Source organism: Artibeus jamaicensis, unplaced genomic scaffold (genome assembly GCF_021234435.1).
Source record: "Artibeus jamaicensis isolate MK-2021 breed Jamaican fruit bat unplaced genomic scaffold, CSHL_Jam_final contig_415, whole genome shotgun sequence".
Taxonomy (NCBI): domain Eukaryota; kingdom Metazoa; phylum Chordata; class Mammalia; order Chiroptera; family Phyllostomidae; genus Artibeus; species Artibeus jamaicensis.
The window spans coordinates 19409944-19434038 of record NW_026521823.1 but is presented as its reverse complement, the minus strand read 5'-3'; the positions used below and the strand labels follow the sequence as shown (position 1 = coordinate 19434038).

The 24095-nt window shown below is 36.5% G+C and overlaps 1 protein-coding gene across 8 annotated transcripts in view; it reads left to right on the top strand.

Annotated features, from left to right (window-relative positions):
• The window catches only part of KLF12 (KLF transcription factor 12), a 421617-nt gene that overhangs the window by 256640 nt on the left and 140882 nt on the right, over positions 1-24095 (top strand). For 7 of the 8 annotated variants that reach the window (XM_053665635.1, XM_037153237.2, XM_053665633.1 and 4 more), the window contains one exon: positions 14565-15111. In XM_053665635.1, coding sequence (XP_053521610.1) covers positions 14565-15111 — 547 coding nt within the window. Of the gene's footprint in view, positions 1-14247; positions 14325-14564; positions 15112-24095 lie in introns of all 8 variants that reach the window. The other variant, XM_053665636.1, reaches the window with a different exon arrangement.

Sequence of the window (24095 nt, the reverse complement as noted above, 5' to 3'; positions counted from 1 at the left end):
CTGCTCTAGCAAATTATGAACAAATTTTAACATTGGACTCTTGATGGTGCAGCATATAATTTATTGAAGAATCAAAGGCTGTGTCTTTTTTATGGAAGCTAAACTCATGCAAACTGTCAACTCTAGTATTGTAGTTTTAGCACCACAGTAAAATAGATAAAATAATAGCTACAAAAAAGTAACAACCAAAACTTACTTTGATTTAATACTTTGTGTTAGGTGGTAGGATTCAATTAATTAATTTTTAAAACTGCCTTCAAATGGAGGGACTGGTAGCCGAACCCTTGATATAAGTGAGGAACTGAAATTGAGCGAGATAAGCAACTTGCTGTGGTCACTGAACTAGACCAGAGCCAGGACACACTCTTTAAGTCTGAGGGTCCCTAGTCCAAGCCCTTCCAACCTCTGCTATAGTTTTGTAATATATTCTTGTAATTAATTACATATGGTATTTAGTAAGTATGAAATGCAGTTTCACAATAAATTTTGCCTATCTTGCTATCAATTTTCTATGGGGAAAAACTCTAACAGCAAACTAGCTTTTCTTCTGGCATCCAGCACGTATCTGGTACCTTTCCCTCTGCTGTCGCTTGGCTTGTACTCAAGAAATAGAAATGCATTTCAATATAGCCTGTGAAAAAGAATACAATTATGGCAATAAATCTGCTGGATCATATAATGAATTTAAAGCCCAACATAAATGCTTTTTGGATTATCTGTCACTTGGGATTACTTGTACTACTATCCCTTGTAAGACTATAGATAATTGAGTGTTGGCTGTTTTTATGGCAGCTGTGAAGGTATTGATGCTAAGCAGAAAATGAACTATGCAAATGTGACTTTGCTTATTTATTTAATATTCGATTTGGGGTTTCATCACAGAGATCATTTAAAGCCAAAAAACACAAATAAACTTTTTCTCACGGGAATCAACATTCTATTATTTGGGTCAAAAAGGGATTAATGTGCTTGATTCTATTCTTGTTCTTATTTATTCAATAAGAAATAGTTGAATAATGTACAATTGTTTCTTTCTTAGAGATATTATAGAGAAAAAAAGGGAGGAAAATGACTCTGCTAAGATATATTTGTGAAGTCCACGAAAGCTTTCATCTAACCTTCTTGACCCACTCCTCATTAAACATTATAGTCTTTCTTAAATTTCATGAAATGGAAGGAAAAATTGTTTGGGGAGTGGTTCAGTCACTTCAGCCTCTCCTGATCGACTGGAGGCAGACAGTGTAAAGTCAGTTGTAGACGTCATATAGTGGAGGCCATGGGCTTGTCGATAGAGATCACTAGGAATTATGTCTTGACATCGCCACTTACACCTGCAGGGCCATTGGCATGTTTCCTCACTTGTCCCAAGTCTCTGTTTTCCGTCTGTAAAATGTGATTAACGGTAGTTTCCTGTATGGGGATGTTGTGAGGATTAAATGAACATACCATATGCATCTCCACATGGCTATAAGTATTAAGTATACCTGCTGTTACACCTTTATATGTGGTGCAGTTTGTTCAGGTTTGATGCTAGATTTAACTGGTATTTGGCATCCTCTGGGCTGATATCCAGAATTCTTAATGCAAAGGCACATGCTTAACAGAGCCAGGAATCATTTACTGCACTTGTGATTTAAGCTCTTGAACTCAAACCCAGCTCACCTTGACTGTTACTAAATATATACATGTATGTATATTTATGCATATATACATATATATGTGTGTGTGTACCCTTCTGTTCATGCACTTATGCACAAGAATGAAAACTAACAAAATGAGGTCATACGGACATTCAAATACATCTGCATAAATAGATTATAAATACAAGTTAATTTTTGTGCATATTCTTACTAACACATTCCTCCCATAACTTTTAAGTACTTTATGCTAAGAAGTCACAAGAATGTGTACATCCTAACTAGCTTTCATACCAATACATAAGCCGTACCACATATCTACAGAGATGCCCATACTGATGTTGCATTGTATAGATACAGTTAAATACGGGGGAAGTCGAGGAGGAAAACATGGAAGAAAATACAAAAATCTAAAAAGTTTTTTTTTAAAGATGGGGTAAAGCAGTGTAGAGGGAAAGAGGGAGGAGGAAAGGGCTCATAGCGTAGTGCCAGGTTTCTCAACTTGGCACTCTTGATCTTTTGTCTTTGTTATGGACACTGTCCTATCACCCTTGCCCTGAGTTCTGATAATCAGATATGTCAGACATGTAGATGAAATTGGAGACCATGGCGTGTAGATGGGCACAATTTCTAGTCAAATAAGATTAGCTGAAAGGAGCTGAGCACAGTGAGCAAATAGGGTAAGAGGAGAGAGGGAGGTAGAGTGAAGTACACAGAAAACATGCAGTAGAGTTTGGAAGAAATGAGGGGTGAACTCAGGATGCCGGTACAGGGCACCCCGCACAGAAGGGCAGAGAGTGTTTCTCTTTGTTACCATGGAGTAGAAAATTAACAGTGATCAGACATACATTTATAACTATATTTAATTATAAAATTTATAATCTCTCTTCCACGTGTTACTGAATGACAGAAAAAAAACACAAAATCATAACTAACTTTAGTTGAAATCTGATAGACATTAAAACTGGATTTTGGAAGCAGAAGACATCATTTAACATTTTATTACTGAGATATATTTAGCAATTCTATCTATGCATTTTCTATTTATTACAAAACATAAAACACTTCAAATGAACAAATATATAAAATGTGACTTATATGTTAGGTTTTAGACCCATTGAAAGTGTTCCTTCATCCCTTCTTTAAATAATTATCTTGTAATATATGGAAACTAGTCACTTAAAGTTCTGTAGTGAGAGAAATTTTTAATGGCAATTAATGATAAACTTTTTAATGAATGAATGGGCTGATGGAAACTTTCACCTCAAACTTTAATGCTATAATCAAGTTAATAAATATATTTATTGCTTATTAAGTTTCAGACATGGAGTGATTTCACAGAGTTATTCAATAGGGCTTTAGGGATCAATTGTAGCTTTAGTAATGAGCTTTAATTAAGTGTTTACTTCATGCTAAGAACTGTGATAGGTACTGGGCTGAGAGCCTCGTTAGAGAGAGACACACCAGCCGCAGAATGCTCTGGAAGCCCAGAAGAGCTGTACCTAACTCAGGGCAGGTGGAATGTGGTAAGGCTAGAGCTGATAATAGACACCTGGCTGTGCAGAAGCATAATTGAGGTCACTTTCAATTAGAAATTAACGAGGCAGTGAGTAAACTGGTCCTATAAAACAGAACCTAAACTAGAACTCAGGGAAGTACGCTTTTTACAAAACCACATTGCCTCTCACTCATTGTTCCATTTACAAAAGTTATACTTTGTTATGCTGCTTTTATCAAGAAATGCATTCACCTCAGTCAAAAATAAACAGTGTATATATTTTTGTCATTTCTGAGTGTTTGACTTAATAAATTAAATAGACGATAAGCTGATTTTTCTACTTAGATTTTAATTGTTCTACTACAAATCAAATGAGGCTTTTGGTTTTCCTGTTTTATTCTCTCATCTGTGTGCATTTCTTTTAAATATATCACATAGAGCAGGGCCAGGGCACAAAACGTGAATGCTATTCCTAAATTAGGAATGATTTTCCTAGTTGCCATTATCCTAAAGCTTGGTGTGAGAACAGAGGGGAACTAAATAAGAAGTATGTTACAGTGCTGCCTGCCTCATGCCATTGAACTCGTTATGTGCGAGGTGTATTGGAGAAGTGAGCTGGTGCCTGCCAGACAGCTGTCTGAGCAGTGGTCATTTTTATACTCTTCCATTGGACAGTGTCAGATACTAACTGCAAGTGAGCTACGCGAAAAGGTTTCTCATACATAAATGCAAATTCTCTCCCTCCATCTTCCAGAGCTGCTGAGGGCTGCCCAGGGCGGGGGGTGGGGGGCGCGAAGTAAATTCAGTCTTAAGAATTATACACAGATCTGCATTCCATTGTGGCCCTGGATGATTCTTTCAACTTCTGTGGGACTACATTTCTTCATTTATAAAATGGGAGAGGGAAATTCTACCATATAAGGTTGTAGTAAATATTAAGTATGCATGTTCATTTTCTGCATTTTTAATCATCATCATGATTTCATTATTAATATATGAGTATAAGGTACCTGTAACACTTATTCGTGTATTTACTTGTTTTGTATGTATACTCTGAAGTTGATTTAAAAGGCACAACTCTGTTTCCTCAAATTCATTTTTAATGCCCTCCAATTTTTATAGCACAGGGTTGAAGCATTGCCATTGCTTATACATATCATGTTTACTGAATGAGTGTAGTTCATTAAAAAAATGATGAGACTCTCATTAAATCCCCAGTGACTGGGGGCAGAGGAAGAGTTACTTCAATCAGGGCAGGGATTAAAAGTCTTTTTGCAGCATCCTCAGATTTATCACAGTGCATTGCTGATTATATATTCAATAATAATGTCCATTAAAGATATATTGATGGAGTGAACGTTTTTTTAATCAAAAACACAAAAAGTTTTGTAGTTTCCATACATTGAGATATGATTTTTTACATTAATTTCTCAAGTATGAAAATGTTTACCCAATAAACTAATGCAGTGGCTTGGAATTTCCAGAGGAGTTCATAGTTTTAATCCACTGGGGGAACTGGAATCACTTACCTTGAATTATCATTTATGTTTAGCTCTTTTCTGTAGTTCAGTTCTAAGTTCTATGGAAAGATACATTAATGCCTGTAGAATAACCGTGCCACCCATCTAAACTTGATATTAGTAATTCCCATGGCAAATGGAGCTTTTAATAGCATTTGTTGTTTTCTCCTAACTGGGCATAGTAGAGTAATTTTCTTCTGATAACGTATGGTCCATTAGAATCTAGGAACAGAAAAGCCAGATTAAAAATTATAAACACCTCTGTAACTTTTGGAGGTTTTACAAAAATACACCTTGGATGCTACTCATATTTTTATCTTTCTGAATATAGAATGCATTTCTTTTTACTTTAAAACTAGCACAGATTCACTATAGAAAATCTGGAAAAATTATGAAAAAGTAAAAAAGGAAATACAGATCATTGCAAAATTCACCAAATGCAGAAATCATTATTAATATTCTAGAATAGTTTTACTAGCCATTTTCCCCATCTTTTATATATGAATAAAAATATTGGGGGGGGGACAAAATTAAGCTTATTCTCTCTTCCCAGTTTCACATACTAAGATTTTAAAACTAATATTATATAGATAGTACTTTCTCATGCTGTTCACTGTCGTTTCTCAAACTGGGCTGGTCCCTGACGTCGCATTTTTAAACTATTGCGATCTCTGCAGATCCCAGGCCCCCACTGCGCGTCTGACCTGCAAGCCTATAAGGTGTTCGTGGATGATTGGGTTGAAACCATTGTTCTACACGTACTCCTGTGTTTACACCCACTTCATTATTTAGCATTTCTATTCCTAAAATAGGCAGGGTTAAGCATTTGTGCATACTTTATTAACATCCCAAATTGTCATGTATGTCCAAATGCAAGTCCCCGTGTGCAGTTGCCCTCTATTTTTCCAGAAGGAAATTTTATAGCCAAGTTGAATGTTGAACTTATGTAGATAATTTAACTCTGATGGTTATACTGTTTTAATATATTAAATTAGTTGCAAAACCAATTGAGAATCACATTTTATAAAAAAAATAATGTAGGCACTGGCCAGGTAGCTCAGGTGGTCAGGGCGTTGTCTCAGTACACCAAGGCTGTGGGTTCAATCCCCATTCTGAGCACAGGCAAGAATTAGCCAATGAATGCGTAAGGACAACCACAAATCAGTGTTTGTCTCTCTCTCTCCCCTCCTCTCCTCATCCCTCCTTTCCTTCCTCCCTTCTTCCCCCCTCCCCTTCTCTAAAATCAATTTTTAAAAAACAGAATAAGGTATAAGCTTTCAAATACTAATGGTTTCCTATTCTCAAATCTTACGCAAGTTACTTCAGTGTCTGTACGTGCAGCTGTGGCTGTAGGTGGGTCCTCACTAGAGCCACTTTTTACAGTGATCTCACAGTTTTCTAGGGCACGTCATCTCAGCTGTTCTATGATGTGCTTGAGATGTGACACTTGTTTAAATCAGTCGTGATGTTGCCCCTGGGTTTTTTTCCGAGTCCTCTAAAGCACTATTTGCATGATATTGAGATGGTTGAAATATATAAAATATATGTTCTTTCTCACAGAATGACCGTCTTTTGGAAGCTTCTTCATAGTGCCAACTTTTAAAAACTTCACAAAATATAAAATTATCGAATCAATATATTGTACACCTGAACCTAATATAATGTTATTTATTCACTGTATCTCCATAAAATTGGTTATCTCAGCCTCTCTGAAGTTAGGTGTTCTTGTCTCTGAAATTTGATATATTTCACTACTAAAAGATAAAGATAATTATAAAGATAACTCTTAATGGTGAACATTTTATGAAATCAAAAGTAGGTTTGGGGCCCTGGCTGGTGTAGCTCAGTGGATTGAGTGCGGGCTGCAAACCAAAGGGTTGCCAGTTCTATTCCCAGTCAGGGCACATTCCTGGGTTGCAGGCCAGGTCCCCAGTGGGGGCCAGGTAGGAGGCAACCACACATTGATGTTTCTCTAACTCTCTCCCTCCCTTTCCCTGTCTAAAAATAAATAAAATCTTTCTTAAAAAAAGTAGGTTTCATCTGGTAGCAAAGAAGATTAATCTGATGATGTACATTATTGCATGTTTTGAAATGGATAGTAGAACAGAACATTGCCTTAGGCACTGAGTGAGGCTGTGGCCTATGATAAGTGAACTGTCTATCTCTATAAGGCATGTTTTTCTCTCATGTACAGTGAAACTTCAGTATTTTAAATTATCAGGCACTGAATGATAACAAAACCAAAAGAACAAAATTTTGATTATAAGTTAGAAAAGATGAGCTAATAAGTTACCTCTTTTTTTTGTAATTTATAAATGTGAGACAGTTTTAGATTATTAACTTTACAAAGAGAGGTAGACAAAGTAATGGACAGAATTGGATCTCATCACTAACATTAATATTGAATTCAGTTTATTTTTTAAAACAGTGATTTATTCTCTTAGTACAAATGTAGACTCACAGAATTATTTGGCAGGAATCTCACCCTACCTCAATGCTTTAAATAAGTTTCCCATATTGTTAAAGTCTTGCATAAGTGTAGCACATTTGCCACATCTAATGAGTTCATGAACCTGTATTGGTACATTATTATTAAGTAGAGTCCATGGTTTACAGTAAGGCTTATTCTTTGTGTTGTACAGTTCATGGGTTTTGACAAATGCATCGTGACATGTAAACATCATTGCAGTAACACACAGAAGAGTTTCCCTGAAAATGTCCTGAAAATACCCTGTGCTCATTATTCATCCCTCCTCTCCCTTCCCCCAGCCCCTGGCCACCTTTGAGCTTTTTACTGTCTATATAGTTTTGCCTTTTCCAAAATGTCATATAGTTGGAAACATCAAATTTATTTGTAGGACACCTGTGCATGTTTTGGAAGATTCAGTTTGACAGCAGTTGTAAGAAAACAGGAGCAAAACTAACTTCCTAGACGTTTTGACTTTTTTTTTATTTGGCGATGCTACTTTTTTTATCTCATTTGACCAGGTGAGGAGGATTTAATGGTTTATATCTTGAGCACAATGTTCTTGTCTAGCAAGTGTGATTCAGTACTCAGTGATGATATTATGTAGTATTAATTTGTTAAATATTCATATATTTACATGTGATACATAACACATTATGTTCATATCCAAACATGTTTGTCGGTATTTGCATTGGTTAGGAATGTCTGCTATTAATTTACAAACTGCATGAGTAGAACTCCTTTTATCTTCCACCACAATGTAGGAGACTCCATCTCACCTCCTGTTACCCCACACGTGTGCTGGACCAGTTTCAGATTTGCAGTCAACTGTTAATGTAGATTCTGCCTGCTTTGCGTCAGTAATATGGTACATGACCATCCTGGGAACTGAATAGGTCGTGGAAAAACATGATGACTAGTGAGCAGGGAAAATTTGTAATAAATTCATGTGTGCATTGAACCCTTATTTAAGGCTAGCGTTTTTAGTTCACAAACATTTTATGCTTGTGAAAGCATAAAAATGTAAGTGTAAAATCATATAGAGTCTTTCTGTTATGCATGTGTTCTGAATTTTCTCAAGGAATCAAACATTTCTTAAACTAATGCTTGAGAAGTTGATATAAGGCAATTGACTTAAATACTCATTCAAATAACTTCCCATTACAGGCAGTAAGTAGATAACTCACTCTGTGCTTTTGAAAGCAGGTTCCAGAATTGCCGGTGTAGGATATTTCTACTTGTTTTCTTTACTTCTTTCACTTGTACTTTCAGGGAAACTATCATTTATTTCTCATTCTATCTCTTATTCTTTACTATATTTGGCTTTCTTTTTTTCTTAGTTTTATAAATTCACACTTACACAACACTAATTTTTAAGAGTGCCCTGGAACATGTAAAGAAGAAACATCACTATTCTGAAAACAGGGAAAATGATAACTGTGAGGGCCCATGTAAGACAAATCTTAAAAAATAGGCTTTCTTTTTTAGTAAAATAAAACAAAATAGTAGAAAGTGAAGTGTAGGCTTTAGTTACAGATGGATTTTCTGTGACTTTTATACTTAGATCAAGAATGTACAGAGTTGCAGGTCACTTGCTTTAGCCTGGTGCTCATATCTTTATAATTTTATTTACTAATAAGGGAAAGGAAGGCATGAAAACTAATGCATGTAACTACTATGCATTTTCTGTAAAAACAAGAATTTAGCTCTTTAATTAAAATGTACTTCCATTTAAAATCATACCATATAACTTTAATGCTCAAATGATCACAAATACGGAATCATAGATTTAGTTTATTTTCTTTTTCTTACATGAAGTGCACAAGTTCCATTAAGTACCTCCCATAAAAGGCACATGTGCAATTAACTACAAAGTCCCTCATGAATAGAGAGCAAGCTGACAGCTGTCAAGGTTTGGGGGACTGGAATGGGTAGAGGGATTGAGCAAAAAAGAAAAAAAAGAGAAAGAACTCAGGGCACAGACAACAATGCAGTGAATGCCAGCTGTTGGGGAGGGGAGGGTGGTGAGGGTATAGAGGTATAAATGTCTCTGTGGACAGAGACTAGACTGGGGTGGTGAACACACAATGTAATGTATGGATGATGTGTTGTAGAATTGTGCACCTGAGACCTGTTTAATTTTGTTAACTAGTGTCACCCCAATAATTTTGATTAAGAAAATCACAAGGTCAGAGAGTGAAACTTACATAAAACTAGTTTTCTCCTGAGACACACAAAAAAACAAATAGTGTTCTGCTGTTTTTATCCCTCAGTAAGACTGTTAGTGAATGGTCAACATCCCGTAACAATTATGGTAATGTATTTACATCTTGTTATAATGGGCACAAACTGAACTATGGATTGATGTGTGTTATTTATATTGTGGAATTAAGAAATCAGACCAATTAAAGTATTTTCCATCACCTGTTACATGGTCTTTCTGTGGACCAATCTAATTAAGCTAAAACTAGAAAAAAATTAACATTTCAGATATCTTTTTTCTATATTTTAAGAGAAAATACGTTTGTACAAAATTATATGTGGACCCTAAATATGCTCCCAATGTCCTGACTCAGTCAGTTACTTTTATAATCCATGTCTGTTTGGTTGTTTAGCAAACACCAAACTTCTATTGGTTGAATTATGCAATCTGGCCTCAAACGTATCTTATGCTGAATTCAATAAATGAAGTCACTTTGGAGAGCTACAGTAATAGATTAGGTGGTGTTTGGAATTTCTAGTTCCAAAAGGGGAAATTCAGGTGCTTGTCTTCCATAGATCTCTGTATTGCTTAAAAGCACTTAATACCCTTAATTCAATCATTACAACACTTGTATGAGTTGGGAATTAATAGTACTCTTTTATAGGGGGATAAATGCAAACCTAGAGAATTTTAATGATGCTACCAAGGTTGCACAGCAGATAAATGAATTCAGGTCTTTCGAGTCCAAATCAAATTTTCTTTTTGTAATAACCACACAGCAGGCTGTAAAGCAAAGAGTCTTGTAACAGTTAAGCCAGCTGCTATGTAATATTAGGCGTTACTTTATCATATTTTCTAAAAACTGCCATGAGATTATATCTCAAAATTTATAAAGACAGAACTAAACAGTTCATTTAAATACTGGCTAAGTAGATGGATGGGTAGATAGTTGGGGGTGTTTGTGTGTGTGCATGTGATGAGCACACGCATGCATGTGCTCACATACGCCACTTCTCTAAAACCCCAGTGTCAGGAAAGTCAAAACAAAAGGCTTGTAAGTCTGGGCTAACAGTTAACAGCATGTTGGACACAGGGGGTACTCAAACATTAGGTTCATTTTCCCATTCATTCAGTAAGTGCCAAATAGTAGTTACATTTTTCAATGTTTGCTCAGGAAAATGGTGATGTGATTAGAAAAGCTCACATGTAATCCCCAGATCACTGAGAGGAATATGTTCAGTAGAATATTTTGCATAATATTTATATTATGAATAAAACCAGGTTAAAACTTTTGAAGAAAGTGATAGTGTGACAGAATAATCTTGTTTATATTTATATTTAGGTTTTCACATACATATTTTTAAGAATTGTATTGTTATCTTTTCCCTTGCAGCACTTTTGTGTGTTTATGTAATTATTTCTTAAGACATTTTATTTAAAAAATTACTTGTCAGCTCTTTCAAGTGATACTACATAATCTGTTGGAAAATAAAATTATTCTCATTCTCTTCCAGTGTTTCCTTATAATCTTTATATCTTTGGAAAGTGTGAGGTTTTTTTTTAGATATTGTTGAATTTAGTGTTTAATCAACAGCAAAAAGCCAACTAAAGTTATCCCTCCCAGGCAGAATTCTTGATGGGCTTTTATTTAAAACAAACAACACAGGCGACAACGTGTAGTTGATGCCAGCCCATCAGTGCTGTGGCAGGAATCACACCGCTAGTAGCAAAGGGTGAAGTTTCCCTAAGGAATGCTTTCTTTGTTCTTTTTATGAAGCATCTCTTCCTCTTGGTGCTTACAACCTGCAACTTTTCTTTATTGTTTCTGATCTTTTCAGCATCCTGCCCCTCAGTTTCCTGATAACACACCCACATCATCTCTCACTTTCGCAGATATAGTAGTCCCTTCAGTTCACTTGGAACTGCACTAAGTGCTTTCCCCGTCTGGGGCTTGCCCTTGACCTCCTGGGTTCCCATCACCTCACTGTTGCCTCCCATTCGTAAACCAGTGCATCACTGTGCTCCACTTTCTGAAAGTGAAGAAATGGATTCTTAATGCTGATTTCAGGATCAGTCCTTTCAGATCTTTTCTCTTTCCTACAAGGAGGAGGAAAAGTGTGCTGTAGCTGTGTTGAACCCATGTCTGCAGTACTGCTGACTGTACGTGTACGTATGGGCGGCCTGAAGCTGGAAGTGGGGGTGGCTTTACCTGCCTCGTTATCACAGCAGAAGCGATTAGTGTGGACTGTGAGCATATGATACTATGTCAACAATATGAACAGATGAATGGTACAAAAAGGATTTTGTCCTCTTTATACTGATGAGGTGTTATTTTTGGACTTGCTGCCTGCATTTCAACTGCTACATATGTAAAAGGAACCAGCATGTGCCTCTGTGATGTGTACGCTTATATATTCATGCATAATATTCCTATGGTTCCAAATAAGATAATCCATAGTCCAAAGGTTTGGTTTGTCCTCCTAATTTTTATGAGCATTTTATATATTTTGGTGTGAGCTCATGCAAAAGCTATAGTTATCCATACTCTGAAAACTCCTAGGGGCTAAATAATACACTCTCGTCATAGAATCGTAAGAGGAACACTGTTCTGTTTCTGTAAAACTGCTTCAGGAGTGAATATTTTTCTTACTGATGCCCTAAGCAGATACCTTCTTGAAGGTGGACTCCTGTTCATAATGTAAGGAGTTCTGAGCAGGTTGCAAAGCTCAGTGAAGCCTGATGCCTCAGAAGCCATCTCGTTACAAATAGGCTCCGTATTTATCACCTGTATTGTCATAATCTGCCCCAGTAGTGTTTTGTTCAATTAGAAATGTTTCTGCAATGGTGAGTTACATCTCTTAACCCTATGTAGAAAACTTGTATCTAAATAGATAGGAGGAGAAAAATTTGAGATGGAAGTACCGTATTTTTTGGACCATAAGACACACCTAGGTTTTAGAGGAGGGAAATAAGAAAAAAAAAAGTTTGAAGCAAAAAAATGTAAAATATTTAATGATATAAATAACATAATATTTCACCAGTGTAAATGTAAACAGAACTCAACAGCAGCATTGACAACCATTATTCTTCCCAAATGAGGGGGGAGGGGTGCATCTTATAGTCTGAAAAATATAGTAGTCACTGTTTCCAAAATTAGAACTTTGGATATGTCTAATGAAGTAAAAAGAAAAATTAATCAAGATTATATCTGTCATCAAACAGTGTTTGATAACGTAGACTTAATGACATAGTTTATAGTTTTAATGATAAGCCAGTTGAGATATTTTATGACAGCAACCTTTCATAAAATATTTGACAAAGAAGTTAGATAATAATGTTGGGAACCAATTGAAATATTCTAGATTCAAGACTGGATAATGATAACAGCTTCTTATAAAAGTAGTTGTTGGTGGTGTTCATTTCTCTTTTTTGGGTTTATTAATGTCTGAGAAGATTAAAAAGCACTTCTCAATTGCAGGACATAATTGAAGTCTTGTTATTTAGAATTTCGTGCAGGAGATGTTTGGATGATTTATTTTTCTATTTTTTAATTTTATGTTTTTGTGGGCCAGTAATCATTTTATCATAGAAGCAAAAAATACAATAAAACATCAACTCATTTCCCTTTTCAGTTGGTCTGGAACCATTGTTGACTTAGTCTCTTTCTCTATTGTTGTGGATGAAATTCCCTTACATTACTGCCCATTGTATGTTTTGAATGGAGCTATAATTTATATTCTCTAACAAAAGGTTTTGAGAGACATGTTGTTGTTCCTTTAAGTGTATGCTCCAGTTTTTTTTAGGGGCTAGCAAACCAAAATCTTTTATTGAACAAAGATAAAATGTAGCAATTCAATATAATTTTAGGTATTGTTGTTCTGATACCATAATGAAGCTAAAAAATGTTTCTGGTTTTTATGTACTAGAACAATAATGTCTGTGTTCGTCTGCTCAAATGAGACATAACCAGAATGACCTGCCACAGTCAGACCCTTTCTGTCCAGGCTGACACTTGCTAAGTGAACTCTTGAGCCAGTTTGGGCCTCGGAAGTAGGCACCGAAGAAATAACGTGTTGAATTTACAAGTGAATAAAGTTAAGGATAATTTATATTAATGCCCTGTAATAAAATGCTGAGTCCATGATTCCGGGTAGAATCTTGATTGTTAGTAGTGGTATAAGAGTATGTTTTACTCATTGCAACTTAAAAGAATGAAATTGAACTTGGCCAAAACTATTATCACTATCTTAAATAGAGCAGTCATAGACAATTTAAAATTTTCAGAAAAAAGTTTTTTCTGAAATTATTATTTCCTGAAAGGTATATTGTACAAGTTCTGTATGTTATTTTGAGAAAAAAATTATCATCATTAAGAGTTAAGTTACAATCCAATTATTAGAAATGATTTGTATTTAGTGGGCAGGTGTGGGAAGTGCGAGAACTCTGTCCCCTTTTTAATACTCAGGAGAATTGTACGGTAGCTCCTTGCCCAAATATGAAGGTTTTCTAGTACTGTTGCTAAGTAACATTGTAGCTTCAGATTTTGATGATGTTGAGTAAGGGTCAGATTATAAAACTGTAGAACTTGGACCTGGAACCATGTTTAAGGTCATCTAATCATAATTTTCATTAGTTTATGACTTAAGAAACTGAGACTCATAAATCAAGGGTGAGTCCAACCAACAAAACTAATGGTTTTAACTAAACAGATTGCATGTATACAGTTTTAAGTAGATAATGCTTTACATACTCAACTTCTAGAAAATTTTCTGCAAAATTACTGTTTGTTTTTAGGTTCCTGGGGCATGCTTACTCCTCCATAGTGCACTTATTTCACTGGATTTTATTTGATCTCTTCCATGGTGTAGTTGCTCCCTTCATGCCTTAATATTTTCATATTGTATTTTTCTGTTACCATTTAGTGCCTAACACCTCCCTGCCCCTGCAGTCTGCCCACTGTCACTGGAGTTTAACAACAGTGCCTGTCTGTCCCTGCAGGGTGAGTGTGTCTTGAAAGCAGAGGCCATTTCTCACTTCGTTTTGTACTTTCGTCCTCTCAGCTTCAGTCGTGATGATAGTCACAGAGCAATCCTTGACATATTTGGGACCAAATGAATGTCTCATAGCAATAAGAGAACAATTCATGATCATTCCAGTAATAAACCTTGCATCTATTAACATGTGCTAATAGATGTGCTATTAACAAAGATAAATATGTGTTCCATTTTTCTCCCCACAGTCTCCAAACGTCCACAACTACCCCGATATGGAAGCCGTTCCTCTGTTGTTAAATAACGTGAAAGGGGAGCCCCCGGAGGACTCGTTGTCTGTAGATCACTTCCAAACACAAACTGAGCCAGTGGACTTGTCCATCAACAAAGCCAGGACATCCCCCACAGCTGTTTCATCCTCCCCGGTTTCCATGACAGCGTCTGCCTCCTCACCTTCTTCAACTTCAACCTCCTCATCGTCTTCTAGTCGTCCAGCCTCATCCCCAACTGTTATAACATCAGTATCTTCAGCATCATCTTCGTCAACAGTATTAACTCCAGGGCCTCTTGTTGCCTCTGCATCTGGTGTGGGAGGCCAGCAGTTTTTGCACATTATCCATCCTGTACCACCTTCAAGTCCCATGAATTTACAGTCTAACAAACTGAGTCATGTTCACCGCATCCCCGTGGTGGTACAGTCGGTGCCTGTTGTCTACACAGCTGTGCGGTCACCTGGAAATGTGAACAACACTATTGTGGTGCCGCTTTTGGAGGATGGGAGAAGTCATGGCAAAGGTAAGAGACACAAGGAAAGTCTTGATTTATTTCAGCACTAGTGGTAACTGTTCTTTCATTCAGTGAGTGGACCCTAAATCTTGTGCAAATACACTACATGAAAAGAGGTTCTATGCCCATCAACACAGAGCCATTGAAGGTAGGCGCTAAACTATCGGTATATGATTCGTTATTACTTAGTCTCTATTTTATGTATAAAGTCATTTCGCGTCAGAATTCAGATACCTAAATTTGCAAAATAGTGTTTACCTTCAAATACCCAGATGGGAAGGATAATCTATAGTTAATGTAACTGCTTATAAGTATAAATGCATAAATCCCTCATAGAAATGATCCATCATGAAATTTTAAAAAGTGAATCAATAATGCTTGTTCTTGCAATGGTTCAGATTGGAACTTATGTGGATGACAATGATATAAAATGCCATGAAGTTGTAATGCTTGAATTCTGATCATTCACTTTTAAGTAACTTGTAAATTAATTGGCCATTAAAATAATTTTCAAGTTAAGTGTTTGGCTACAAAATATCATGTAGCTTAAGTTCTTATCTTTACATAAGTTTTAAGTTGTTATTACTTTAAATAGCTGGATGGCTCAGTATGATGGAAATATTGCAACATACAATATTAATACTCCCTTCTAGGGCTTAGAAGGGAATATTTAATAATACCTAGGTAGTTAATTATGTATGATGGTTTATAGTTGATCATGAAGTTATTTATTTACCTCTGAGTTCTTTTTCCCCCAATTTACTAGAAGGAACTTGTAACAGAACCATGTTTTGTTTTCTTTCTTTCCCATGAATCTGAAAAGTAAGCCACCCTTCTATAGGAGAAATATAAACTGCCCATGATCCCATGATCATTAATTCATTCTCTTTAAAACTGAATACATATGTATGCATTTTGTCTTCAGAACTTAGAAATGATGAAGGACTAAGACTTTATGTTGTATTACTTTTTGCTTTGAAAACCATGTGACTACTGAGGCCCATAGTTAAAATATGATTCGTGAATACATAAAACACTGCCATCTCCTAAAATGCCACTAAACATGGCTGTTTAGGTTCTTGGGTGGGGTTGCCTTCAACACATAGGAATAATGTTTGCTTATGTATTTACAGAGATTTTTGCAAACATACTACAAAATTGCACATTCCCCTTTGACAAGGTAGTGTTTATGAGTAGCACTATGAGTTTTTCGCAGCATGGGAAGTAAATTTCACCTTCCCAGTTTTACTGAGTGAACTATTTCTTGACTCACAGTGGTCCAGTTTCAGAATGCAGTCTTGAGAAGCAGACACCACGCTTACCTGACAGTTTCTTTTTCGTGCTGTTCTGGGTGAAGGCCAGAAGCTGGTGCCATCGCTCTTTATGAATAGGTTGAAGAAAAAGACAGAGGGAGGGGCCTCTTTACCGGTTTTTACTTGAGCTGAACTCTCTTTGTATTCTACTACTTCTGATCAAAATGAGCTAATAGATTTGAATAACAACATAACTGATGACATCTTAGGTATTTATTTTCTTTCATAATTATAGATGTTTTTGTTATATTCCATTTTGGACTTTATTTTCCCCAAACTTATTCCCTACCCATTAAAATCCTACTTTATTCCTTCTATTCTGTTTTTCTTTTTAAAATTTCTAAAATTACGGTTTTTACATTTCATATTATTTTGTATTAGTTTCAGATGTGCAACATAGTAATTGTAGATTTTTTTTTAAGAATTAGGAATTAGCAAATAGCAAGAATATAACCTTGTGTGTTATATTATTTTATATGTTGTATATATGTATACCATACAATTCAGTCTTTGTGAGAGACCACTTAAGGGAAATACTGCTTTTATCATGAAATTGATTGATAAGGATTTTAACATTGTTCATGTCTTTTTAAAATAATTTTGATGCACTAATGAAGGAAAAGAGATACATCTTTTATTTGCTATTATCATTTTATAGGAGAGATTATTTTTAAAGGTTTTATTTAGTTATTTCTAGAGAGAGGAGTAGGGAGGCAAACATTATTCGGTTGCCTCTCGCATACCCCCAATGGGGGACCCAGCCCACAGTCCAGGCATGTGCCCTGACTGGGAATTGAACCAGCTACCCTTTGCTTCCCAGGCTGGCACTCAGTCTGCTGAGCCACACTAGCAAGGGCAGAGAGATTATTTTTATTTAAAGTATATAACATATAAAGTATATTGCCAAAATTTAATTTTCTAGAAAATATGTCTTTGCAGAAGAATTTGTTAAAACTCAGGATGTTATTTGTTCTCTACATGAGTCTATTTATTAGTTATATGCAGTGATTTTACTCAACATTTTTCATATAAAAAATAAATATTCCTATAATCATGAACATACTGGACTGAGATGTGGCCTGAGATTTGGAATCAGGAATGTATGAGTTAGAATTCTAGTTCTTTCATTTACAGCTTTGGATTTGGGAAAGTTATTTAATTTCACTAATCATTGTTTACTTCAGTGATAAAATGGGATTAAAAACCTGAATGATCTTTGGAGATTCTTAGGAAGATTAAGTAAGAGCTTATGTATAAATGTCTAGCGTTGATTAACTATCCATAAATGTTTGTAGTTATTTATAATTATTATCTCCCCTGCCAAATACATGAAGCAATAATATTCAGAATTTTTTTTCTGTCTTGTACAAACAGAAAGTTGGAGGGAATAAACTTACTGAATTTAAAAATAAAAAACTGCTCCCAATAACATAGAAATGCCTCTCAAATTTGTTACTACAACAAATTGTAAAGGACGAGAGTTTAGTATGAGAAATTGTCTGGAAACATCCCATATTTTCTACTTTTATTAGTTTATATTGTTTTTATAATCACTATATTCTACAAATATTGCTTACAGCATTTTACAAGTTTTTAAATTGTTTAACTGATTGATTAGATGGCGGTAAAAGTGTCTAGCGGAGGAGGTTTGCCTACCTCCCAGAACTGATAAAGGGCATTTCAGTGATTCCTCAAGTCTTGGTGCTGCACAAATGTAGCCGGGCACGAGGCCAGCAGTGAAATGGTGGAGTGATAAAGGCAGCCACTATTTCCATTCCCACTTAGGACTTGTGTATCTGGTTTGGATGAGCAAAAGAAAGCACGAGAAAGGAGGTGGATTTTCAGAGTGCTAGTAATAAAAGTAGAAAACTCACTCATAGAAATGTAGATGATTGAAGTTGGTATAACATACTCGGTCGCTGGTAGAGAAGCGGGTTGCTACCCGTCCCATTACACAAAGGACTCTCAGTGCACGCATCCATGTCCAAGGTAGCGCAGTGCATGACTTGAACATTTGTTGACCGTCACTTACTGCCCATCTATCATGTGTTAGGCATTTTACTGCCACCAGGGATAGAGTGGTGAACAAAACAGACGCTGTTTCTATCTGAGTGTTTATAATCTACTAGGAGATGTGGATATTAAACAACAAATTGTACAAATAACTGGTAATTATAGACAGAGTTGGATGAAAACATAGACCAGCCATGGACTTGCCCAGGGCAGAGTTTAATTTTAATTGCAGATAGAGAAAGTAGTATTTGACAAAGTATTTTCATGGAGGGTGTTATATGGTTGGAAGCAATGTTTTTACTGTGATGCTCGGAAGGGGTGGTTATGGTTTGGAGATGTTGGGTGAAAACTCCACATGGGTGTGCTCGACTAACAACAAAGGATGTGAAATGACAGTATTTCGGCCAATCCAAGTATTTAAAGAATATTAGTCTAAAACACAGGTGGCAAACGCAAAACCCGAGGGCAGAACACGGCCCTCCACTTTGTTTTATTCAGACCGGCACCTTGTTTCTACCCAGCACTGAGCTCTCACTTAACTGTTAAGCAGTAGTTATAGTCCTAAAAGTCCTAAAAGTACATTCAGCCCTTTGCAGGCAACCATGAGGCTGATGTGGCCCTCAGTGAAAATGAGTTTGATGTCCCTGGAAAAGAATGGCAAGTTGTTAGCTAGCCCAGGGTACCAACACATCTCAGAGAAACTCCCCCTCAGAGAAGAAGGAAGACATTTTTTTTTCTTTGCTTTGCTTGATATCAAAAGGACAGAGTAGCAGATATTCCCTCCGAGCAGTAGTGCTGAAAGGTAGAAGACTCTCCATGCAGAAGGCATAGCCGCTAGACTGGTCTGGCCCACATTTTGTTACCAGGTAACCTGAAACATGTTATTTATAAACAAGACCCTAAGGGATTATTTTACATCATAAAGGAATTTCACTACAGCCTGGGGAAGTTTTTGGTAGAGTTTACAGATTTTCATCAATTTTTACAGATATTTAATAGCAAGTATAGAAGGTCTTAGATCACAAGCAAATTGTTCTTGGCTTTGCTATTGCGTTGATGGAAGAGTAGGGGTGTTTAGGGTCTCCCTCCCTGCCTGCCTTCCTTGTTCCTTCTCATCTGCTAATGAGGTAAGAAGAAGAGCAATAAGGAGAATGCAGCTGAAGAATATTCCAAAGAGGGAGCCATCAGTTGTATCAGAAGCTGCCAAGGGGCCACACAAAATAAGGACTAATAATTGAGCACTCGGTGGGGGTGGAGTTCGTTGGTGGCACAGTGTGTCAGGGTGGTGAGGACTCAGGACTGATGGGAGTGAGCTTGTGTTTGGACGGGAGGTGTGAGAGGAAAGACAGAAAGTCTAAACAGCTCTTTGGAGTAGTTTTGCTGAGAAGAGTGGTAGCGGAAGGCTTTGGAGCTCTGGAAGGAGGGATTTTAAAACGGAGGCAGTATAGCATATTTGTATTCTGTCAAGAATAATCCAGTAGATGGTTGAAAATGGGCAATTCTAGAGAGGAAAGAATTGTAGAAGCAAAGCCCTTAATTGCACATTAGTCGCTTATACTGTGGAAGTAACTTGCATCTTGTCATTAACAAATTCTAAAGTCATTTTGTTAAGAGTGACAGAATTTTTAGGAAAATGTAAAAACAGAAAATAACCTAGGGTCAACAATGGAAAGCAAACAAATGAAACTTTAGTAAAATTTGGGTTTCATAGAGAATTACAAAAATGATACCAGAATTAATGTAAATATAAGATCAGACATTTCTCTCTCATCACCTAGCAGAATACACAGAATGGATTCAAAACAAAAGATTAACACGAAATAATTTGCATTTGTTATTTAAAGACGTTTGAGTATTAACACATACTACATTTTAGAGATTCAAAATACTTAAAAGCCAATACTATAACAGTCTGTGAAAGTCCAATTAAAGACCTTTAAAAAAAATGGACTTATACCCTCCCTGCTATACCTGAGCTGAGCCTGTGTCCATGTAGCTGGAGGAACAGGTATTGTTACCTTGATGCCCAGACTTGAGCGAGGGTGGGATTGATCGGCAGTTTGGGAACAGCCAGAAATTTAAAGTCTGGTGTGTCTGGGTGGGTGTTTCACTGTTGCCCGATTTCTTTTCTGACCACTACCCCATTCTTCTTCATGAGGTCATGTAGATGGTCTGTTATTGTCCCCCTCCCGCCATTATTGCCTTCTCCTTAGCCAGCCAAGCCCCTCGCATGACCCCATGTCCACGTGACTGTAACCAAAGCAATCAATCACCTGGAGGGAGGAACTCCGCTCCAGTTTTCTCTGCGGCCACATTTTCTTCCATGGAAATGCCATCCCAGCAGTCCAGGCTACCAGAATTTTATAAAACGTATTATTGCCTTAAGACTTTTTATGGTAATGGTGTCATGGTTGAAAGATAACTTATTGTGGGTCATAAGTGCATTGTTTCTGACTTAAAACTTTTATATGATTAGGTCCTTGACTGTGAATTACATTTTTTCCCAAATATCTGACAAGAGCGTGTTGATACTGCTGTCCAGAAACCAACCCCCCTTGGGCATGTAACTTCTTTGGTTGTCTCCTTTAAAAGAGTGTTGTTTCCTTGTTATATTTAGATGAACTGAAAAATCCTCCACAAATATACCTTATTTCCATGGCACTCATTCAAGGGTTTCCAAGGGGTGTGGCCAGGAACAAATTTGAGATACACCCTATTTTCTTCCTGCGGGCTGTTGCTTTTCTCAGCCACCGACAGGAAGAAGCCACCAGTGTATTTTTAGCCCGATGCCACTTACATCCGTGAAGGGAACACGGTTGTCACTGTGATCGTTGCCAAGCTGGTTGGAGGTGGCTTCCGACCACCGACTGCAGCTGTAGTTTTGCTCCCAAGGAGCCCGCATTTCAGATCCAATCGTTTCACTAGTTTTGTTCTGCCTGTAGCTTCCTCCTTGGTGTTAGTGATGTCTTGTTTAAGATCGCGGTTCACTTTGCCCCTGTCTTCTGTCTCCCTTACACGTGACAGAGGACAAAGCTTGTCCTCTTTTCCTTCACCATTCACTGGAACCCTGGTGACATCTGTCCATGGGACCAGATAGTCCGGGACAGCTGATCTTGGCTTATGCATTTGGTGGGTGTCTTTGCTTCTTGAGTGATTCAACTAGCACATCTTTCTTTGGTGAATTTATTCTTATACTGATGCCTGGGTGTGATAACTACTAGATATAGATTCATATTTTAAATATGAATTTGACTTATATTGACAGACCACCTCATTATGTTCTTTAATTTTTTAAATGTTGCACATTGGGAAGTCAGACTGGAGAATTGATTACTTTTGGATTATTATTCTTTTTTTTTTTTTTTAAGAGAGGGGTCAAGGGAGTGAGGAGAGGGAGAGAAACATTGTTGTGGGAGAGATACATCAATTGGTTGGCTCTCACACACCCCCAACCTGCAACCCAGGCTTGTGCCCTGACTGGGAATCGAACCAGCAGCCTTTCAGTTCCCAGGCCCACACTCAACCCACTGAGCCACATCAGCCAACGTCTTGTTTATTATTCTTAAAAATAGACTTTGGTAGGACTCAAGTGTTTCACTCCTATCATTATATAACAAAGACAAGAACTTGTTAAATAATGAGAAAAGCAGTCAGCCAATATTTATGAAAAATAGAATTTTAAATAGGAGTTTGGAAAATTGTATTTTATATAGATACAATGGTCACTCATTGTTTGATTTTTACCTGATTTTAAACATGGAGCAGAAAGCTTATCTGTATTTTTTCACTTCTGGGCATGCACAAGAATTTAAATAGAGTCTACCAAAAATTGGCTTCTTATCCTTTTGTTTTTCTAAAATACTTTGAATCTATTGATCCCTTTGCTTCATTGGGCATAGACCAGGTTGGTTTGAAGATATGATAATAATCACTGGCTCAGAGACAGAAATCGTCTATATTTTTCTAAGAGAATATGCAGAAAAAAGAACAGTAGGTAAGCTCCTTGGAACCTGTAAAATGTCAAGGAGTGAGTCTTATTAGCTTCCCCCCACACAATTAAATAGTAAGTAAAAGTACAAAGGCCAAAAGAAAAGTATGGACACACCAGAAGGGATCACATTAAAAGAGAGATGATGTTTCATTCATTGGTAGATACTACTTCAGGAAGGGACGATATAGACAAGAAACAAATCCATTTATTAGATAAAGTAACTAAAGCAAGAGATTAACAAAAAAGGACTTTATGCTCACTCCGTTATAAAGTGGTATGTGTCATTCCATTTCAATTTGTTGGGGCACATTTCTCCTATAGTTAAAAAATTAAATTTTTGTTTACATAAATATCAGTACATGCTTAAATGAGAAATGCAACTAATGTTGTATCCTAATGTAGTAAAAACCTTCATTTTTACCACACCTGAAAAGTTTTCCCTGATAACATTTAACTTATTGAGCATTCCATATTGGGTTTTAAAATATAATGTCTTTGTTTTCTTTGTGGTTTAATTTTTAAGAATAATTTTTTTCTCTCAAATGTAGAGCCTCTAATTTCAAAGCATAAAGGAACTGTTATGCTACTAGAAAATTATTATTTTACTTATTAGATTACAGGTATTTATAGGATTACTTTGATAGCTGTAATCCTGTAACATATATACTCACTACAAAAACCTTTGGAGTACTGGAAATATATACATACACATATATTTAGTAAATGGGCATTTTACTCAATAACTCTTAATACTTGGAAGGAAGTAATTAAATAAAGAAGCATGTAAGGTCCAGGAGGGAAACTTGGTCTTAGAATCATTGCCACCATTGTTTTTACTGGTTCTTTAATTATGTACAACTCTTTGGTTGTGGTTTCTTCCCTATATTTTTCTTATTTCCTTAATATTAATTTTTTTCTTTTCTAAACTGTTACTATTTTCTCAGCTCTTTCTCTGTGCTTGTTTTTCCCCTCTTAGTGGAGAACTTGTTCACTGGTATTCCGCTTTGTGTTCTTTAGAAAAGAACATGTTGACATTTGTCTATCCAATAAATAAAAGAACAGCTACTAATTTACAGAGTAATCATCACATACTCTATTTTTCCTCCAGCCTCCATCATGTGGGGGAAATGCTACTTTGATCTCTGGCCAATTAAATGTGTTATTCATGACCAGGTGGCTTCACCATCTTTTTTCTTCAATTAATTAGTTCATTTATTCAACAAATGTTTTATGGTTGATTATATGGCGAGGAATGTCTACTTACTCCACACAAGGATGAATTTAAAAATACCTCCTCTTAAAAGCCAGCTCTGTTAAACAATATTGTTTATTACCCTGTGGCTCATTTTTTCTGTCGGTGAATTTTGAAATTAATTTAGTAGCTCATAATCAGCAAGTTTGAAAATTAAAGCATGAAGTAGATTTTAAAATACTTGACAATATCACCCAAATATGAGTGCACTGTGAAACTCTTACTCCTCAGTCTATTCATGTACATGCATACAGGTCCTGTGTGTGTGTGTGTCTGTGTGTGTGTGTCTGTGTGTGTGTGTCTGTGTGTGTGTGCTGAGCCGTACAGAAATTCGTACGTCTTACTGTGGTTTCTGTCCAAGACGCTGGAAGGAGACCTCACTGGCGTTCTCTGACCTTTCACTCAGCCCCTTTCCTCTGTCCTT